This window comes from Geospiza fortis, unplaced genomic scaffold (assembly GCF_000277835.1).
Source record: "Geospiza fortis unplaced genomic scaffold, GeoFor_1.0 scaffold1048, whole genome shotgun sequence".
Taxonomy (NCBI): Eukaryota; Metazoa; Chordata; class Aves; order Passeriformes; family Thraupidae; genus Geospiza; species Geospiza fortis.
Genome location: NW_005054619.1, coordinates 161,403 through 183,068, shown reverse-complemented (window position 1 = coordinate 183,068; position 21,666 = coordinate 161,403). Strand labels below are relative to the sequence as shown.

General features: G+C 39.6%; 1 protein-coding gene across 1 annotated transcript in view; it reads right to left on the bottom strand.

The window, feature by feature from the left end:
* Window positions 1-1,227: 1,227 nt before the first annotated feature.
* The window catches only part of SHB (SH2 domain containing adaptor protein B), a gene marked incomplete at its 5' end in the record, with an annotated part of 56,851 nt that continues 36,412 nt past the window's right edge, over window positions 1,228-21,666 (bottom strand). Inside the window, 3 exons of the mRNA XM_031064719.1 lie at window positions 1,228-4,588; window positions 13,296-13,415; window positions 17,629-17,800. Of these exons, the coding sequence (XP_030920579.1) occupies window positions 4,405-4,588; window positions 13,296-13,415; window positions 17,629-17,800 (476 nt within the window). The remainder of the gene's footprint in view (window positions 4,589-13,295; window positions 13,416-17,628; window positions 17,801-21,666) is intronic.

Sequence of the window (21,666 nt, the reverse complement as noted above, 5' to 3'; positions counted from 1 at the left end):
GAATTTCAGATCAACAACTTTGTTCAGCTGCTACGATTTCCTTCCTTACTTTCTTCTTTTCTTCTTATTGGGGCCTCCAAAAATAAGTAATAAAAGAAAGCAATATGCGGTATTTTATGTGGGATCATTGCTAATCATTAAAAAAGAAAAAATGTATGCAAATCAGTTGAATCTCCTTTCTATTTCCTTTACCCCTTGCTCATATCAGGACTACAGACAGTTCTGTTCCAAATCTGTTTTGTTTTACCCTCTCTACAGGGAGAGAGTATAGTGTGTGGGGTGAGGTCTTTAATCTGTTTATCTAAAATTCTGTTAAGACCTTGTTTGTTTTGCTCAGGCACCACTTGAGGTACCACCCAAGGACAGCATGAATAACTTACAGCAGCAGAGTACAGCTTAGTAGCGTAGCAGTGTCAAAATGGAATCAGAGCCTGGATAAAACATACTATTTGTGGACTCCACCAACACTGCCACATGATGTTTGTGTTGCCAGCTTGAGCCATGGCATCAAGATAAAGTGCAAAACCCAATGGGATGCTGAGGAGAAGCACACAAATGTGTCATCCTCCATGCAGTAAGCATTTTCCTTACAACATAAAGGAATACTTACCTCAGGCCATGTTCTCTGAGAAGCCAAGAATGTCTGTTTTGTACCTTTGCACTTAATTCAGCCCTGCGCTTTGCATCCTGTCTCTGAAGACTTAATTTCAAAGTAAGACAATAATCTATTATCAAGTAGAGAAAACATGGTGATGACTGTACTTCCACAAACCTAAATGATTTTCCAATTATGGAAGGAGCTGTGAAATGCAACTTTGGCCACTAAAGCCCTCCTACACATCATACAGATGTTCACAGCTTTCACCATGCTGTGAAATACTCATCAAAATAGAAGCCAAATTAACACCTCTTACAAAGACTGCAAAAAGTGACTCACCAGTGTTATGCTGCTAGCAGCAATAACTGGATTCCTTGGACATCAGCAATATCATTCATACATGCACCCTTGTCAGCCCTTGTAAAGGTGCACATTATCAAGAGAATTAGTCAGGGTAGAACTGAGATATATGATTTTCCAGACTCCAAATTACAAGCTAGTGATTACTTTCACAACACAGTTGAGACAAATAAACACAAGTTGTTCTAAAAGGCTGCTTCAATTATTAGCTATTCATGACAATCTGAGTACATAAGGACAATCAGAGGAAAAAAAGGGAGAGGTTTATATATTTTTTTAAATAAACTTTTAATATGCAATATAGGCATGATCACTACAAGATCTTCCACCTATACGCAATACTACACACTGTTAACACACCGCATTTTCACTGTACATTAAAAAATCTGGGAAGAATATTCCTTCACTGGAAAAATATCATACAATCACTTAAATAAACAGAGGCAACATTACAGTGCAAACAAAATCCTGGTTTTATTTATTCTGCAATTATTGAGTACTTTCTAAAAGTCTTTTAGAAAAATAATAAAAAAACCTTCCCATGGACAACCAATACGTTCTGAGATGATTTCCTCTTCCTGAACCAAGAACCTTGATCTGATCCTTGAAGCTGTAATAAGCAGTATACTCATTTATATGATGCACATTCACATAATTTGTATGAAACAATGGATCCCAACCCAAAATTCGCAGACAGCAATAAAATGGCACTTGCTGGCTTCATCTGACTTTTGATCAGACCCATGACAAGAAAGGTCTGGTGCAATAGTTATCCCCATGAATTAAAGACAAAGTGCTTAAGGAAGCCAGACAAGGCCTTGGTTAATGATGCTATTGGTTTCTACTGGTAATTGCTGTTAGAGTAGGGGCATACTTTTTTTTCCCTTTAAAGAAGAAAAAGACTATGGAACAGCAATCATGCCAGATTCAATACACAAAAGAAGAAATAACACATATTTCTGTCCCAAAGGGCATGATAGTTTTGCTGGAGCCCACAAAGGCCAAGACTCAGAGCAGATGTCACCTGATTCCTAATCTGTGTGAACTCTGCCACCTTCATAAACTCCTACTCTGGTGAGAGAATATACTAACTTAAAAGTGCCTGTACGCTCTTGTCAGTAGAGTGATGTTAAGAGAGTAGAGACTTTGGGGAAATGAAAAAAGCAGGCAGGTAACATGATGCCTTAAGTTTTAGCTTTCATATTTTTCAGATTCTGTGCTGTTTTAGTGTGTAGCTCTGAGCTTCATATTAAGTGTTGGTAAGTTCTCTTCACAGGGTAGACAGACAAAACAATTCCTTTTCCAGCTTGACCAAGGACAACTGTTACAAGCTCCAGGCCCAAAAAGTATAAACAATGGTGAATTGAAGAGAGAAAACAAGGAGGATGGAAGTTCATAACCTCAATCTATAATTGGACAATTAACTCCAATATGCTAATGGATCAAAACTTATAAAAGTGTGACACCTTGTGACTGGTCATCCATTTTGTGACCATTTTGGGTTCATCTTGGGTGTAGCCCTGGCCAGGCTCTTACACTGCCCATGGTGTATTCTTTAAGGCCTTTTAATAAATACGTACTTTATTCTTTAACTCTGTCTAGCATCTGTTCTAGGTCAGCCTTCTCAAGGCATCAAGTACACAAAAAGGGGATGTTTGTTTTCACTTGGAAAGGAATGTTGTCTCTTTCTCCTCCACTGAGCCACCCTCCTCGGAAAGCTGGAAAACCTATTTCAATGCAACTTCCGATTCTGGGTAAGACAGGCAGTTTGACCCACTACCACTGCTGCACAAAATGACACTGGGCTCTACACACGTATGATCAACTTCTGTTCAATCTGCATTGGATGCCATTTAAAGAATAAGGCAGGCTTAAAAGGAAACAATATTTAGCACCAGTGAGAGTATATGGGTCATCCTTGAGGTTCTTAACAGATTGAACAATACCATGAAGAACTACTTTTACAGGCAATAAGTGGTTATTCCATCACAATTTTCAGATTTGCACTTCTTTCTAAGCATACATAAAAAATAGTAGTAGCTAAGAAAGCTGAATTAAATAGCACACAATTTCACAGTCCTATTGCTGTCTGTAAAATACATAACCTGCATACAACCAGTTTGCTACTATACCAGCTGATGGGTTAATACACAACATTCTAGATGTATGTGGGAGATGGCACAACATGAGGACTACAAGGCTATAGATTCCCCAGTTCCAGCTTGTGTACAGTTATAATTTTTCACTTATCTCACTGAATGAGCACACAGAGCATGTAAAAAATATGTCCCAAGTACATGGGCACTGCGTAGGCAGGACTAAGATACAGAGCAGCTTCCACAGTGCTTCTGGCTGACAGTGACTGAAATACAGCAGGAGGCAGGCTTCTGCTCATGGTGAAAAAGAGCACTGGCCAGAAGGTATATGCCAGTGGGGCTATGGCTTAAGAATGCCTTGGTAGACCAGAAAAACAAAATTCTGCTCTGCAACATACTGCAATTCTCACAGCTGCAAAAGCCATCTTGTGGAAAGGCAGTGTGATACACATTAGCCTGCTACATCAGTAGGACAGCTGTTTGATCCAGATGAATGAGCAAGTGAAGATTTTGCCTACTAAAGCTTTATAAAAGCCTTTGACCACCCTCATGCATAAATACTAACCCACATATCAAAATTACTTATCCTAACTACTTAAAACATTGTGGTGTAACTGCCCCAAACAGAATTAGCTGCCTGTACCTACAAATGAAACTTGAAAATGAAGACACTAAACATTAAGAGATTATTGTACCAAAAAGGATAAAAATATATAACAAACTACTGTTTAATTACATCCCCTATTCATAAGTAATTGACCATGATTTGCTCTCACAAAACTATTTTAAGATTGTGTGTCTAACAGAAGTTCAATATTTGACTACCCTAAGAAACCGCATTAAAAAAATCCCAAACCCATCAAACTATGTGACCAGAGCCAGAGATTTGCTTGCTAAGCAACTCCTTCTCAGGTCCATCAAGAACACCCTAGGGTCCCTCAGAGTAAGGTTACTCTTTCTCATGGAGAAGTTTCTCAGGGTAGCAAGAGAATACAAGTTGTCGGTTTTTTACTGCTGAGAAGAACTTGTTGATTCTTCTCAAAGCATGAAGGAAGAACTTTTGTTGGGAAGCACTTTCATTCACACAGAAAGTCTGGGAAGGCTATCTGCTCTCCTTGCATTAAAATAAGTGTTCTTTCTCTTACGCAGCAATACAATTCTAGAGGCATGCTGCAGCACAAGTGTATCACACACAGAGTCTCACAGACAACTCTGCAGAGAGCCCACATTCACAAGACTAAATGCTACTTCTCTCCATCATAGACTCAGGCTCCTAATTCTGGCAATGAATTCTGTGCAACCCAGCTTATCTCTCACCTCCCATCCACAGGAAGGGGTGAGACTAGGTTATTAGAGAGTCCGTACAGCCACAGGGTAGAGCAAGGACAAGTGTTCTGCTCCTTTGATAGGCAGCTTTTTTGTAGTGTAGTAGTGGATGACTTCAGGAACACTGTCGAATGGAGGGCTGTTCTGACCCAGGATGTATTTCTCTTTGGTTTTCGTCAGCTTCATATGCATAAAACCTTGGCTGCTCCTGCAAGGAAAGCAAAGTGTAAGTTCATGCTTGTGCATAGGGAAGAGGGGTGCAGCACTACGACAGGCTCTCCTCATGGAGGGGAAAGTAGGAGAACAAAATGGCAGTACCTGCTGGGTGGCAGGCCAAGACAGTGGCCAGACTGACTGCCTCCAACTGCTAATTGCAACCCCCATGGACAGTTCACCACAAAGGCAGCCTAAGGTAGTATTTAGTTTTCAGCACCTGCGCTGCCTTGATCCACATGCATGGCTGTCTCACACAGAAAGTGATCCACAGGTGTGCCAGTAAACAATCCATTTCCTTCCCATGGCCCTTCTCTCCAGCCCCTGCAATATTTTCCTGTGAACACTTATTTTCACTATAGCCAGTCATTACATCTGGACCCAAATATCTGTAGTGCTGGCCTGTCGGAGGCCTGAGGGTCCCTTCATAGGCACAAGCAGGCCACGAACCTTGCTCAGCTAGGCAAGACAAGACCTGTCCTGTTCTACCCTGCGGCTGCCTCAGGGCAGACCTTACCCATTCCACCTGGGCAGTAACTGCCCAGAACAGATCTCTGTGCATAATCTGGTGGCTTCGGGTGGGAAAACTACTCCAGGTGAGCATGTTCCCAAGGTTCATGGCATAGTACTGCTTCAGACTGCGCGCTATACTGAGCAAGGGCTGCTATCCTGTGGTCTTTCTGCAGGCACTCTCTTTGAGGAAGGCTTATGATTACACAGGCAGGAGAAGAGTGTCATGGAATCATGGAACTGCCCTGCCTGCTCTTGGCAAAGCAACCCATCCAACAGAATTCCACTCTGATAGGAAGCACCCACACTGCCATGCAGCACCAGAGGTAAAGCTGGCCTCAGCTCTTCCCAGAAGTGACCTTTCAGTGTCTGCTGTCTTAACATAACATATAGGCTACTTTAAGAGTGTAGAGTTCAGCTAGGGCAACACAAGTGCAAAGAACAGCTCCTACACATCAAGACGTTAAATGAGGCTTAGAAGGTTTTTACAGCTTGTTTGATGTCCCAATCCCTAACCTTCTGGCTCCAAGCCATTGTTTCTTCTAGGTGTGTCCAGGGGCAGAGACAGTAGTGTTAAAACTGGAGTTGGCCTGTGTCAGCAAAAACACCCAATTCAAGATGACACAGAAAGCTGCAGCAGGAAAACAAATTATGTTAAAACTGGCTTCTCTAAAATCTGCCATATTCTAGTTAGCAGGTGCAGAGTTCCATCTGTAAGTGCCTGTATCATAACCAAGCTCATATCTTACAGATGTATTCAAAAATTGTCTGATGAAGAGAATCCTGGTGCGCAGAAACTATGGCAGGCACTGTAATTATGGCTCTACATGCTTTAAGTCATGCTTTAAATATCAATTTCTTAGTGGGAAAATATATCTTTCAAGTCATAATTAATTTCTAAATTATTTTCCTTAAATAAGAGTGACATCTTTAAATACTTATTATGAGGACAGATGTATTGCTCTCTTTCTCCAGTTGACTACGAATCTGCTTTGCCACAAAAGGACTTGATAGTGTGCAGATACATTAATGGAATCAGGTGCATGCTAATTTCAAAAGTATGACAAGGACTGAAGAACAATCTTTTAAGTGCACTTTAGTGCAGAGAAGGGAAAAGCACAAGCCTTTTTTGTACAGGAGGACAATGCACAGAGTATGAACAAATTAATACAAGCCATGTATTCGTGACAGCTGTTGCTTCCCCAAGAAGGACCAATGTATATATTCAGGTTTGTGTAGCACATAGTCATTGAGCTCACACAAAAAGAATCCTAGAAATATATCCTGACAGGTGAGCCTTCTGGAAGGCCACACTGCTTGTGAGGGTGATGGAAAAAGAATGTGAGCTAAAAGTTATGAATAGCAGGCTAATGGAATGTAGACAAGGCAAATACATAGCTTCTGCGCTTGGGATGGAACAAACCCAAGCAGCTGTGCAAGCTGGGGCACAACAGGCCAGAAGAGGAACTATGCTAAGGGAGGACACATGGTGGGAAGGAGAATGATTCAATGGTCTGCCCATGAAGGCCTACTGCAGCCTTGAGTTCCACAGCAAAGTGCAGCCAGCTGCTGGAAGACAGTGACTACTACTTGTACAGAGTGCTCGTGAGGCTGCACCCGTATCTGGTGAGAGGGTGTCCCATGATAGAAGAGATGTCAATACTGGAGCATATCCAGAGCAGGACTACTAAGCATAGTCTGGGGATGGGAATAACTGACAGACGAGGATAGGCTTGAGGGAATTGTGCCTGTTTAGTCTTCAGGAGAAGGAAAGGTGAGATGGAGGGTGTCAGGTTGCAAACATCCACTGCCTAAAAGAGAGAGTTACAAGAGAAAACAGAAGTTTCTCTGTCAACAAGCACAAGCTGCAAAGGAGTTCCCACTGGACACAGGGACTTCCTCGTAGGAGTCCTAGAGCCCAGAAACCAGGATAAGGGATAAGGCAGGTCTGAAGGGTTTCATCCTCACAAGTTTTCCAAGCACTCAGCAACCTGATAAGCACGTACGGCTTGGAGCAAGGGATTGGACTAGGCATGTCCCGAGATCCATTTGCAATTAGATCTCTCTAGGCAACTGGAAGGTATGTTAAACTGACTTCAAAGCTTTGCAGTGTCTCACACACAAATTTTCTGTTCATAAAGGAGGAGAACTGAGAGGCAACAACATTCAGTCAATGAACTGGTTTTGCTTACCACTAGTGTTTGCAGCCAATACCACATTGTTAATGATAGACCTGATTTCTATACTGGCTACTTTCCTGGATGTTCAGAACTCTTTAAACTGAGCATTCTTTCAGGCTTACTGGTGGATTAAAGCAAAGATTATGTTTTCAAATATTTTCCTTCTTCACTCCCTTTCCACCCTCTTTTAGTGTCCAAAAATTACACTATGAATGTGCTATCTGCCCAGCCCTGTTCCAAATGAACTTGAACAGGTTGCAAGTAGACATATTAAAACAGACAATTCCCATCTTCTATAATGTAGAACAAATTAAGTTGGAAGAAAGTCAACTCAGCATCTTGTAATCATGCCCTTGAATTAAACCCTTTCAACTGTAAACTATTCTGTGAAACTATTCACATCTACACTAAGAATCCTTCTGTGCTGTCTTGCATTCACAATTTGTCCTTAAAATCTGTCTCACCGTCTCCCCTCTTCCAGTATGCCTGGACTCAGAGAATCAGTGCCTTTAGTGACAGGTAAGGGCAAGATGCATCTGCACTTGATTAACAACATCAACGCTGCTAGACCAGTGACTGGAATTACAGGGACCACGTGAAAAAAGAACCTGGAAGTCATATTCTCTCTTCCTCTCCTCCAAACGCTGTTTTTAGTATGCAAAGAGATTACTGAAATTTCAGGTAATGACAGGGAAAAAAGCTCCATGGTTGAAGTAATTATAAATAAGTTTCTGCTCAGTTTTTGAAGCACTTTTGGAGTCTAGCTGAACAAGTGCCTGACTGAGTAGTCCTAGTTTTGGAATGCTTATTTTCAGCTCAGCAACAACTATTAGAGCTTGCCAGGCCCGAAGTTTTCAAAGAAAAGAACCTAAATAGTGATCCCAAGTTCACATATGTGAACACTGGTAAGAGACAGTGCCTTGAAGAGACAAGACATACACATTTTGTAAGAGAAGGTGCTGGGACCTGAACTACAGCATGTGATATTATTACTGTATGAATTCTAAATGTCATTGTGGTTTTTTCAAATGTTGCAACAACTCTTCACCACATTTTCATTCAACTGATGGTGACAAAACAGTGCTACTAGAGACAATATTCTACCCTTTCTTTCCTTTTTGCAACCATTCCTATGAGTTTCAAACACAAAAAATTGCTAATTGCTGATCCCTGCACCAAATTTCTTTGGAACTCTCAAGCACAGATGTTTACACAGACACAAACTTGACACATGACTAATAGTCAGTCGACTAATAGTCAGTCACACCTTGCTTAAAATGTTTGGCAACACAACCATAATACCAAGAGACTTTGAATTGCAACGTCCCCACATATTTTCTTTCAGTTTTCAAAACCCAGTGAGGATGAGAAATTAATTGGGCAGACAGTTAAATAGAATGTGCTTTTTTGATCTTATGCATGAAGTGTGATAAAAGCAGCTATAATAAATATTAATTAGATATTAAACCTAGTATTTTTTTCCAGGAAATATTAATGACTTTGAAACATGATTCAGTGTTCACAATCAGAAAGTTTGACCTAGTCTTCTGAACCCTATTTTTGAATAAAGAAAGCACTCTTTTGTCAGAACAGATTTTTCTGCATTAATTTTGATGAAATGTCACTTGCATAAAGAAAAAAGCAACAACTTTGCAATAACATCAGAAAAAAATTCTAGCAATGTAGGAAATATATACTGTGTTATTTTTCCACTCCAAAATGATTTTCCATTTCATAATTTTAACTTTACATGCTGTAACTTTGAACAAAGCCTATGGACAGCAAAAAGAAAATAAAATAAAACCTCACTGCTTAGTGCCAGACCAAAAAAAAAAAAAAAACCCAAAAAAAACCCCAAACCACTGAAAAATCATTTACTGGAGACATTAAGAGGCTTGCCTATTAACTGTTTTCCGTGCTTCAGCTTTGCTTTTTCAAGCACATTATACACAACACTGTCGTTCTACACCTGAGAGGCACTGTCTCCATGATAAAATAAACATCTCTTCCCCTACAAAGAAACAAGGTGTACAAGTGTTCATTTGCACCCAATGTGTGAAAATCACTACTTAAACTAAGCCCAGGCTCCATCCTCTAGAACCAGTTCCCACCTGCTGCTTTGAAGGTAACGAGAATCCTCAGCTTGTTGGGCTGTCCATAGAAGTGACAGACTCCATACTTTCCTCTAACAGGACCTTATCTTTATGGTTTAGGCAAACAACAGACTAGTAATACACTTTTAAATACTTTTATTCAATTGCTAATTGAGAGAGCCATCAAAAATCCCATGACCTCTTTGTAAATTATACTGACAGGAAAAAACTTGTTATTTTTACAATATTAAGAGATTTACTTCCAAGAACAAAAATCAACAGAAAGGTGCAAGTCCATCATTTATCCAGAACCCAGAACTACTCAAAGTTTATGTACTCAACTTTGGAAATCACAACCACTTCTACAGACTGTAATGACAAAAAACCCCATAGGTTGCAGTTTCCTTTGCTATTCAGGGAAACCACATGCCTGTTTTCGAATCCACAGGATCAGGATGTCAAAAGGCACCACCCTCTCTGAATTCAGCTCTGTATGTCCAGAGGCTGTGATTGTGCAGGAACTATCTGACAGATCAGAAAGCAATGCCTGTTACTGTTTTGCTCACAGACTGCACATTTAGTTAACTTGTGAGATAGTCCTTATCTAAAATTAAGAACAGCCACATTTCCCCAAACTGAAATGTGAGTCAGGAAATGAAGTGGTGTGGGCATGGTGCACACTGCTGCAAGAGCCTTTGGAGGGGGAAATCCTGACTGAAAGAATTAGCTAGTAGAGCCCAGCTGGTGCCTGGTCTTCACTGAGCAAGACTGAAATATGATAACCCCATCCTGAGATCCTGTTCTATTGCTACATCAGAAAGGCATCTCTCTGAGCTTGATGTTAGGAAGTAATTGCCAAACACCTAAAACATTTTTAAGTAAGAAATGGCTCTCCCTCTTTCATTTGCACACCCACTTCTACCTTTTTCACCAGTGTTCTTGTTAGTAAAGAACAGGTCTCAGACAAGGAATTTAAAACTAGGCATTTCAACAGCAGCCAGGAATTTCTTGTTACAGCACAGTTATCAGGAGTATGGGTCTCCAATTTTTAGCCAGCCTTCTGCAATTGTATTTGTGTTTAAGGAAAGAGTGTGTGGGTGTGAGCAAGCCAAATATCTACAACCCTAAAGGAATGCAGAGAAGAGGAAACACGGAACAATCCAGGGCTGACAGAGGAGATTCAAGAGAATGTACAGCTGCTCCTCATGCCTTTGGGATCATTTTGTTCTGGGAAGGTAGATCATATTTTTTCCTCTTCTGCTGTGCAGAATCTAAACAATGCTGACAAGGAGGTTAGGTCTCTGGATCACAATCCACAGAAAGATGCTTTTAGCTTCAAGCACTTGTCACCAACAATACCAATTCCTTGTTTCTAACTGAGATGGGCAACACAAATGCGTACTTCAATAAAACCTTCTCTGGTGCCCACAGAGATAGCTAATCCACATGCAATTAAATTTCCTGGGTAAACGACACCATCTCAAAGCAACAAACATTGACATGAGCAACTTAAACTACCTCAATGACTGTTTTATACACAGATGCATTTTAATTTAGCAATAAAGCTATTTTCACACTCATTTCATTATATTTGGAATGATAATTTTTGGCTTTTGAACCAGACAGACATCTCGCACAAATTCCCCATGCAAGTCAAGCCTGTCTGACTCTCTCCATGTCCATAGAACATAAAAAGACTTCCCGCTATTGGAAAAAATGGTCTTCACAGATGTCTCCATTATGAAATATTCAACTACATTAAAAGAAAATTAGCAAGTTCTACCATCTTTTCACTTTTCAAATACAGGTAATATTTGGGTAGATTCTCATTGCTGTGTTTTGGGAAACAATCTTTTGATATTAGAGAAAAGAAAAATAAACTAGAGTGAAGTGGTTTGAGTTTGGTTTTTGCTTTCTGTTTTGTTTTTAGAAAAAGCTTGTCACATGAAACAGAAGAATAGATTTTAAATCACTGTTACTTAATCTCAGTACAAAATCAGGGTGTGAGTCTTACTTTTTCCCTAAAGCAGAAATGAAACATTTAACACAAAAAAAAAAAAAAAGCTGACTCACACATGGTACTAAAGGTCCCTAAGAAACATAAACACACCTTATAGACAATGGAAACGTCATAGTTCTGTCCAAAGAGACTACAAAAGGATACTAAAGGCATGAATCCAGCTGTCCAAAACAGCAAAATATAATTTTAACTGTCACCTTTCCTCTGGAAGTGTGTTCTGGCAGAATAACAAAAATCACTGGGCTGATGCAAGAATTAAGCGAAATACTTTTAAAAATAGGCCATATTCCAAGACTTTGAATTTAAGGGACAGTTTAGGCCTGAGGGAAAATTTATTCCAAAGCTTATGCCATTAATGCTTCAGCGTTTGAAAATATCTAGAAGATACCTATATCAGAGTATATAGAGATAACAGAAACTCTATAACAGAAACCACAATTCTAAAGTAGATGTGTTCCAGCTCAAGGCAAACCTCTGCATTACAGAGAGGTCCCAAAAATACTAGCAGAGGAACAGTGATTTAAAACACACTCCTACAAAATATTTTTCTTCTCAAGTCCTAGAATGGAATTTTAAACATAAAAAAAAGGATCCAGTTTGGTGCTATTTGTAAAAGTGTTTGTTACAACCAGGTATCACCATCATCCCAGCAGTAAAATGTATTTTTAGAGCACATCTGCGAAGAAATGGCATAAAAGCCAATCTGGCAGGAAAGGTAGTGAAAAGGGTAGTGCTAATGAAAAGGGTAAGTTGGCCTGTACCCCAGACCCACTTGGAAGGTTAGGTTCCACATCAGACACTATCCTGCATAAAGGAAAGAAAGGAAACATTTCTCTTTGCACCTGTACAGCTTATATCAAGGTAAAGGGGCTTCTTTTTCTCCTGCACACAAAACCTTGACAATCTTCCTCAGCTAGAAAATGAACTCATTATTCTGTTATGGGTGGGAGAATTGGGCTAGATGATCTTTGATCCTCCCTTCCAACCCCAACAGTTTATGAATTTGTATTATGATGGGTTGAAGACATCTGTAATGTACCCTACTCAGCCTAAGCTAGGTAAGGCAGATTCAGAGCAGTGCTAAGACTAGAATACTGCTTATTTCCTAATTCTGTAGATCTTTCATTCTCAATCCTGGGCTTTTTACTTCTAAGAACTGTAACAATGCTGTACAGCTTTACTACAGTAAAGCAAACAAAACAAAAGGAATAAAATCCCCTAACAATACAGTTCCTTATTCAGCCAAAAGCAGAAGCAGCAGGACCATTTCAAATTAGAACCAGAAAAAAAAATTAATCTGTAGAGGATTTTGTGGACAGTTGGTTAGCTGAGAAAGGCCATGTCGACATAATACCAATGAATAAGCAAGAGACAGACAAGTATAAGAGTCAGCAGTCAGTGTCTGTATAAAGCAAAGGACACCGCACCCTTGGTGCAACATTAGGATGTGGGAGAAAGTCTTTAGCCAAAATATGAAGAAAAGTTTCAATAGAGTAGCCATAAGAATGCAGAAGTAGGCGTAGTTGACTGATAAGTAACTAACCAATTGTGAGCTCGCCTTTGCAATAGGCATTAGCTTCATTAACACCAATATAAATATGTATGCCTATCAATAAAGTTTGAGACTTGCTGATCGTTCGCATCGAATGCCGCATTTCTTCCGCCAATATTTTCTCCACATTAATCCAAGTTTATTTAGTTAAGTGGACACTAAATTAAGACTAAAAATCTATTAACATTCCTGGACAGGAAGATACTAATTCAGTGACTGTAACTACACATCACGCAGTCCTTCGGAGCTAAAACAGTGCAGCAACAAACTGGATAATTTTCTCATATGGCACCAGAGAAGTTAGGGCTTATAAAGACATTTACTATATTTTACTGACAAGTACTTACTTCAGTGAAAGTGAATAGTCATGCTTGCTTGTTTGACTATTTCTTACAAGGTAACTGCACTCCTTACATAAACGCAACAGGTTTTCTGCATCTGTCCGACTTATTGCTCCATGATACCATCTAGAAAAAAGCAAAGAGGTTAATTAACATAAATAAACATTCCCACGCATACAGCTTTAACTACTTAATTTTTTAAGGTGTGAATTGCTACCAATAGCACATGGATACCTTTAAAATCTAATATATTATGGATAAAAAGCTCTGGATGAAGTTATTACAAATTGTAGAGGCTTCTCGTTCCTGTCAGCTGAGGGGAAAACTCAGATCAGGAAACCACGCAATGAGACACGTGTACATGTTTATGTAAGAAATTCCCATTTAGAGAAACACATTATAATCTGTCTTGCAAACAGATCCATGGTATACAATTTGCTCTATTTCATCCCTGGGATATATCAGTTTTAAAACTAATACACAAAATAAACAACAAAAGCAAAGAAACTGAAGATCACACATGGAGAATATGAACAGTTAACAGTGGAAAAGATTTGCTAAAATAAATCTTTGAAAAAGGAGAACAGTGATAAAGTGTGAAGATCTATCGAAAAGGCACATTCTAAACAAAGCTGTGGCAATTCTGAGAGCTTTAAATAAATCTCTGGTGGATCTGTAGAGTGGATGTGGACAACTCAGGGAAAAAAGGAAACTGGGTGAGAGAGGTGGATCCTTCATGGAAGTTAGCCACTGCAAACAAAGAAGCTTCTCAGTGCATGCTGCTCTGTATCAGCTTTCAAAATCTGAGACTCCAGGAGTAAGCACTTTGACCCTTCACTAAGTTTCCAGAGCAATGTAATGTGTCTGGCCCTTTGTCAAATGTGGCTCTGAGGAAGACCTCTCCCTCCCTGCAATTGCCAGTTGCACTTTGAAACATTATGTGACACTACCACGTCTGCCTAAGCAAGAATGAACACATGAGAAGTGCTCTCTGTCTGTTCTTATCGGGAACTGTTGCTTGCTTTGTGTAAAAGAGTTTCATTCCATTTGTTCTTACTCTAAGAAAGATGCTCCAACTAAAAGATAGGTAAATAAAGATCAGCTAAGCCTTTTTGACAGAAATTATTCCCTTAACTGCCTCTTGCTGGTGACTCCATTGTCAAATCTGATGAATATGCTAAAAAAATAAAGTTGGTGCCCAAATTAAAAATTCATTGAGTGCTTGATTAAAACCAAAGTCTGCATTAGAGGGAACTAAAGAGAGGTTATATTTGTATAGTCAAGACAGACTAGAAAGGGAGGCCCTGACAGCTTCTTCCCTTCACAAATAAGATGGAGACACAGATACAAATTATTTCAGGCAGGCTCCTCCTCATCTCCCACTAGATATTTACTGGTGAAGGATACTTCTTAACAAGGAATTTAAAGACTAGACTGCGTTCTGAGTGTGACAGAATAATATTAATACAAGTGTGAAGCAAGAAATGGATTTGGGAGAATTTAAAAATTTTCCTGTTAGCTACAATTATCTTTATTTTCTTTTCTCCCCAAAGGGCCAATAAAACAAAAGTAAAATATTACCTAACCAAAATAAGGGAGATACTGAACTCTGATATTCAGAGAGAAATGGAAAAAGAACACAGGGCTGGTTTGAGGAAGAAAAACCTGCTTTTAAGAGTTGAAAGTAAACAGTGGATGAGACATCTGATTCAGATGTGACGTCTGGAAGCTGTTTTAGCTACACCTGACAGTAGGCAGCAGTATCCAGAAGTATAATTGTTTGTGAGTCATATGCCCATGTAATTGGGACACTCTGATTGCTCCTGTTCCAGCTACCTAGTGTGATAAGCAAAGTGCGATAATCAGATTTAAGTTCCTGAGAGATTTGCTGTTCAACTGCATTGGGTCTGTTTGTCCTGGGTGTGCTCATTTTTTGAAATGTCAGCATACAAGCATTTATGAAGAAAGGTCAAAAATTCAAACATCAGTGATGTGGTCTTAAAAAAGTGTAATGACAGCTTGTGAAAGAAAGACATCAGTGCAAAAGTATGGAATAACCTGAATGTCTTCTAAGATATCCTGGAAAACACATGCACACAATGCAAACCTGAAAGCAAAATTCTAACATAATCACACACTTTGACCCTTAACAGGATCTCCTCCCAAGTTTATAAGTACCCTGATTGTGGTTTACAGAATGCTCTTCCTGACGTCCCTTACTTTGTCAATGGTCACGTTTCGGCCACTAAGGGGCTACAACTCCAATGAAGACAGGAGAGCAGCATCAATTATATAATAAGCATACTAAGTTATCACAGCTTATATAATGCACAATACTACTCTACTTCTGAGTTAGAGCAAAACAGGAAACCACAAGATCTTGATTATAAGTCTGGGAGGGATTCACTTTCAATAAGACAATGGAAATAGCAGAACACAGTTTTTCTTTACACTGTTATTGAGGAAATAAAACAAATTACTTTGATTCCCCTGGGTGCATGAGTTAGTAAGTTCAGAGTTACAGATTCCTCAGTCACAAGTAACTAAAAATATTTTCTTAATATACTAACTCACCTTGGTATTTCTGTGTGTTTGGGGAATATCCTAACCTACCCATCCACTTGCCAATTTGTGTGCATCCTTTTCTTTAGCTCTTGTATTCCTTTCTGCAAAAACAGACTCCACTTTTGAAGAAAAAGAAGGAAGGGCTTGGCATGCGCTGTGGACATGTCTCACACTACTAACATGAGTAATATGAATTATTATGAATTTTCTATGGTAAAATAAATGGGGACTCTTTCACTTTATGATGCATCATTGTTAACTGCATTCATTTGAGGTTTGATCCATTATTCTGAAGAAACAAAAAAAGCCCTCATGCCACTAACATTTGAATAGTTAAGAAGGAAAAACTAGACCTACAGTTTTCAATTGTAACATTTAACTGCAGTTATACTAAAAGACAGAATGACACCACAGCATATTTGTGAGTCAAACAGTAGGTAACAGACACTGTCCTTCCTGCAGTTATTTTTAATATATTTGGGACTGGGAGAGCGACTTTGGCAAGCTGGAACTACCCAACTTGGAGGACCAAATCTACAGTTAAATTTACAGCCTTTTAGTTATTTACCTAACAGTATCAGTGACTGATTTCACAATAATGATTGGTACTTCCTCTACTGGAGATAAGCATACAATCAGTGAATGGGCAGATGGTTCAAAGGCTGAGGTTGATTAGATGGAACATGACAACATGTGGATGATATTATCTGTTTCAAACTTATGCTTCCAAATACTGCCTGGAAAATGGAATGTCAAAGGGAAAGCAATTTCTGGAACTACCTCCTCTCAAACCCTCCTACTGAGGGTTCTAAGTAAAAGGATTCTTAATCCTCTCAATGCCACTAGCATTAAGGAACAAAGTATTCTCACAAAGTACATACTCACATCCATGCTAAATTATGCCCTCCCTCTCCAGTGCAAATAAATTCTGCCTCTAACCCAGAATGACAGTTTCTCGAGTGGACTGCCTTCAGGGATTCAAGACACAGCTTCTTCACTTAACTGCATGAATCCACTGGCTTCTCAGTGACCAGGAATATCACTCGAATTTTGGTAAATTGCTCCACTTTTTCACCTTTCAGGATTTTTCTCTGTGTAGCAGGAATTCTGGCCCCTTCTCTGAGGCTGCACCTTTGGTATGATACAGGACAGTGGTCATTCCACCACACAAGCCAGTCTGTCCAAATTGTTCAAGGAAGGGCAACAATAAGGCAGGACAGAGGCCACTCTTGTGGATATCAGACATTTACTACAGGGAATTCACCTAGAACCTGAATTAGATAGAAGTGCATCTAAATATCACTCTCAAGTTTGATAGCACAAGGGTAGAAATAACAATCTCTTATCTGAAAGCTGTTTCAGTGGTTTTATCATTCTCTCCCTGGTGGAGAATCACTGCCAGATGCAAGGCAAATCTGATGTATTAGAAACATGCTCTGCAGCCACAAATATATTGGTTTCATGCAGCTTTAAACAGAATTTGGTTATATGTGAGATATAACTTTTTTTCCCCTAATGCAGTATAAACAACAAGGTTGAAAATGGAATAATGGAATATTTGACAGATAAAATTCACAGTTTCTGAGATGAGTTTCCTTTTTAACACTATTTGGCTCCCCCACAAAAATTACTTACAATTTGCAGGACTAGTAAGAGTAAATCTTTGGGTGTTTGGGGATACTGAGGGGGGAAGCTGGACAGTAGGATCTGGGTACTTACTGCTCCTGTAAGTGTGGAGGCAAAGAGCTAGAGAGCAATTACTGTGCTTACTTACATCTGCTTTTCCAGTTGAATAGTTGGATCTATTCTCTCTCCCAGGATTCCACAAAATTCTGGACTGCCATGTTTGATAGGTTTAAAGCCTCCTCCAGGTGGTCTTAATTGCCTCTGCTGGTCATTTGAGGGAGAAGGAGATGCTTGCCGTTTCCCACTTCCATTAAACTGGGCTGCAAGATACACAATAATTATCTCTCCAGGCAAGGTTAGCAAGGACCAAAAGAGTTGTAGCACTTACAGTGGTTGTCACACCCCACAGAGAATAAACATATACCCACTAGCATTTAGATGCTTTATCTACAAAGTTATATGTATCAGGTAAAGTGTTTCTTACTATGCAGAGTACAGTCCCAAAATTCTCTTGTTTTGCCAGTAATAAAATTCACGGTCTTCTAAACCTTGTTATAATAACTACTGCTTATCTTGACGTGATACTTAGATCCTCCAGAGCTGATGCTGTTAAACAAGTAACAGTAACAAGCCTTAAGTCACCTGCCATAATTCCAAAAGGAAATAAGTGAGAACATCAGTTTGCCTCAGGTTATGTGGCATCATCCTGACAGTGATCTGGGGGCAAATCAGGCAGCTAACATCCATATCAGAAATACTGTCAAGCAGCAAAGAATTAACAGTACATCCACTCACATGCTGCTGGCATAAAGCTTTTGCCTTTAAAGTCTAGGAAACAGACGACAAAAGAAAGATATTCTTTCATCATTTCTCTCACTAACTACATTATTCCAAGAAAAGAAATACAACTTATTTTGCAAAGTTGTAATTTATTAGAGCAGTGCAACACCTGTAGCCAAGCACATACTAATGATGTCAGTATTCTCATTCTACACTTACAGATTCCACATAGCTACAATTAAAAAAAATACTAAAGGACAGAATGTTGACAGAAACAGTGAAAGAATCTACCCACACCATATTCCTGACTCTTATTGCCTTCTATGATTTGCTGCTTCATCAAAAATTAACACTCCCAGCTGCAAATGATGGTATATTAAGGCCATCTAGTGAGGACCAGGCAGAGAACCTTGACTGCATCAGGAGGTAAAAATCACAGTGCTCACAAGCACAAACAGCTCAATCAGCCCCTACGTGAGTTTCAAGAGCAATACTGGAGAAAAACATTACAAGGAAAACTGAAGGACATCCCTACAACACAGGCCTCATGCACTTAAAAGTGAACTTACTATAACAAACAGCCAAGTAGGCATGTGGCTGACAGTATTAAGTGTTTTAAAGCAGACAACTGCAATGTTCAAGTTCAAAATGATAATGCACAGAGACATGTTGGATGAGGAAAATATTTTGGAGTTGTTTTTTAAAAATTTGTTTATGCTTTTGTCATGAAGCTTAGGACACTTCCAAATGCCCCCTCTACTCAGAGAAAGTCGGCACAATTTTTTTATTGTAAAATTTAGGCAAATGTATTCAATCACATTCCTAAGTATACATAGTGGAAATATGCTGATTCTTTCTTAATATAAACTCAGATTTAACCCTCATTGCTGAATAATGAAAGCTGATTAGTGTAACAAGGAGAAACACAGCATGTGGAGACCTGCCCATGACATATATGAGCAGTATTATTACTTTAAGAAAAACACCTGGATGTAACTTGGGTACTCTCTGAAACCCAGAGAGTCACCTTCTGAACAAGGAACACCTTTCAGATGCCAAAAAACTTAGTTCACATAACAAACTCAGTTCTGACTGTTAACAACTTGTGATTACAACACAGAATCACAAAATGGCTTGAGCTGGAAGTGATGTTAATGATTATCTAGTTGCAAACTCCTAAGAGCAAAGAGATGCCACCACAGGCAGTGATTTCGGCCACTACACCACATTATTCAGAGCCCCATCCAACCAGGCTTTGAACAGTTCCAGGGAAGGGCCATCCACAATTCACACACAGCAACCTGCTCCATTGCTTCGCCGTCTTTGACTAAACAATTTCTTCCTAACATCTAATCTAAATGTTTCCTCTTTTAGTTTAAAAATGTTCCTTCTTTTTTTATCTTTATATGCTTGTGTAGGAAGTCACTAACATGATGATAAGACATAGGAACTATTCTCCAAAAACAGGACAAAGTCAAATTTCAGATGCTTCAGATGCTTTTGAATGTTGGGGCTTTTTTCTGTGTTTGAAAAGTTCAGACATGTGTCTGCACTTCTGGCCTTTTCTTTTTCTTTCTTTTTTTTTTTTTTTTTTTTTGTTTGGTTGGTTGGTTGGTTTGTTTTGTTGGGTTTTTTTGTTTTTGGAGTTTGTTTGGTTTTTTCCCCAGGAAGAAGCAGTCTTGAAGGGCTATCCAAGCAGATTAAAGTGACAAGTGTGATAACCAGTCAGGTACCTCCCCACCCAATGCTATAATCAGGTCTGAGTTTTGACTGCTATGAATCCTCTCTTAAATAAAGCTAAAGTACATCCAGCCACTGCAGTTATGGAACAGACTGCAATACTTTACTTTCACACTCCTCATGTGGCCTCTCTTCCACTGCCCTGTAATTCCTGCCCTACCCCTGTGACAGTGGCATGCCAGAACTCCCTTGCTTTAGATCACTCAGGGTCCTAGCCAACACCTTTCCATTCAACACCAGAAGCAGCCAGAAAAAGTTTGGCATTTATAAATCCTTCTTCCATGACCCCATGATCAGTGCTGGAAACTGCTACCAAATGGCCCTCTTGACCATTGAGACCCTCTTTGTAAGAGAGGGTCACATATTTTGTAAAGCAATACTAAGACTCGCTTTACAGACTTCACAAGCATTTCCTTTACCCAATGTTTTCTGTGCCCACACGACAGTTTGAAGAGGACAGATTCTCACAAACTCAGCGGAAGCCAGTGTCAGCGTGACATTCTTCAATGGGCCCTCTGGTGCCCATGCTATCTTCTGTCTATCCAGGGGGCTCTCCCTGGTGTTATCTCCTTTTCTAGCCAGACTTGTGTACCTGGAAGCTACTTTGTTCCTGTTGCTTTTCCAGCCTCAACTCTTCTGGGCAAACCAGTCTGCCCAGCTCAGTGGGAGTTCTAACAAGACCTGCTCGCTTCCCATAAAAGCCATCAAAACACATTTTAGCTTCAGCTGGACAGCCTCCAATAAAACAACCCCAAAAATGTTTATGAAAGGACTCCAGCTGCAGACAGTCAAAATGCTGCATTCCAGCTCTGCTACACAGAGACACATCTTTTAGCACAGCAAAATCCATAGGCTATGTACATCTTGCTCCATCTGCAATGCCAGCATGACAACAGCCTCAGCCTCATCCTTAGGAGTCAGAGCACAGACACACTGCCCTCAGCCTGAGCAAACTTTATAGCTTGTGCACACTTTCATTCTGACAAATCTCAAAGTCCAGGCTGGAGATAAAAAGGTTTTAGCTATGCTTCAGCAACAAATCTTGAAATCATGGCAGAAGAACAATTTTTTCCTTCAAAGACTTACATGAGTAATTAGGTTCATGGTAATTCTAGTGTCGCTGGTGATTTGGTTTTGTTTCTACAGTCTATCACCTGACAAATCAAAAACATTTGCTTCATAAGACTCTGTGTCTGCAACTCTCATCACAAATGTATGTTGTTCCCTCCAGATGAATTTCACAAAATAGGAAAGTTTCAGCAGAGGATCCCTCCAGGATCTCCACAGTTCCACAGAACTCGGAGACGGTAATTGTGGGCCTGTAAAGTGGGACTTACCCATTGCTAGAACTTTTAATAGTTAGACCAACACTGCACTTTTCAGAAAAGTCCACCTCAGCCAAGAATTGAAAAACCCCTTTCCTGACCTATACTATGGAACCACTGACTAAGTCATAAGAGCACTTCATACATCTCAGCACGGGGTCAACACTTCTCCATCGCAAACTTTCCACCATTTCAAACTTTAGAGCTGGACCTCTTTATTCCTTATTTTAAACATTTACTACTCCTAGGACAAAGAGGATTTCTAGAGACACTAGATGAAACAGCAGCTTGCAATTGGGCTTGCAGCCAATCCTTAGACATTTCTTTGTGACAAAAGAAAT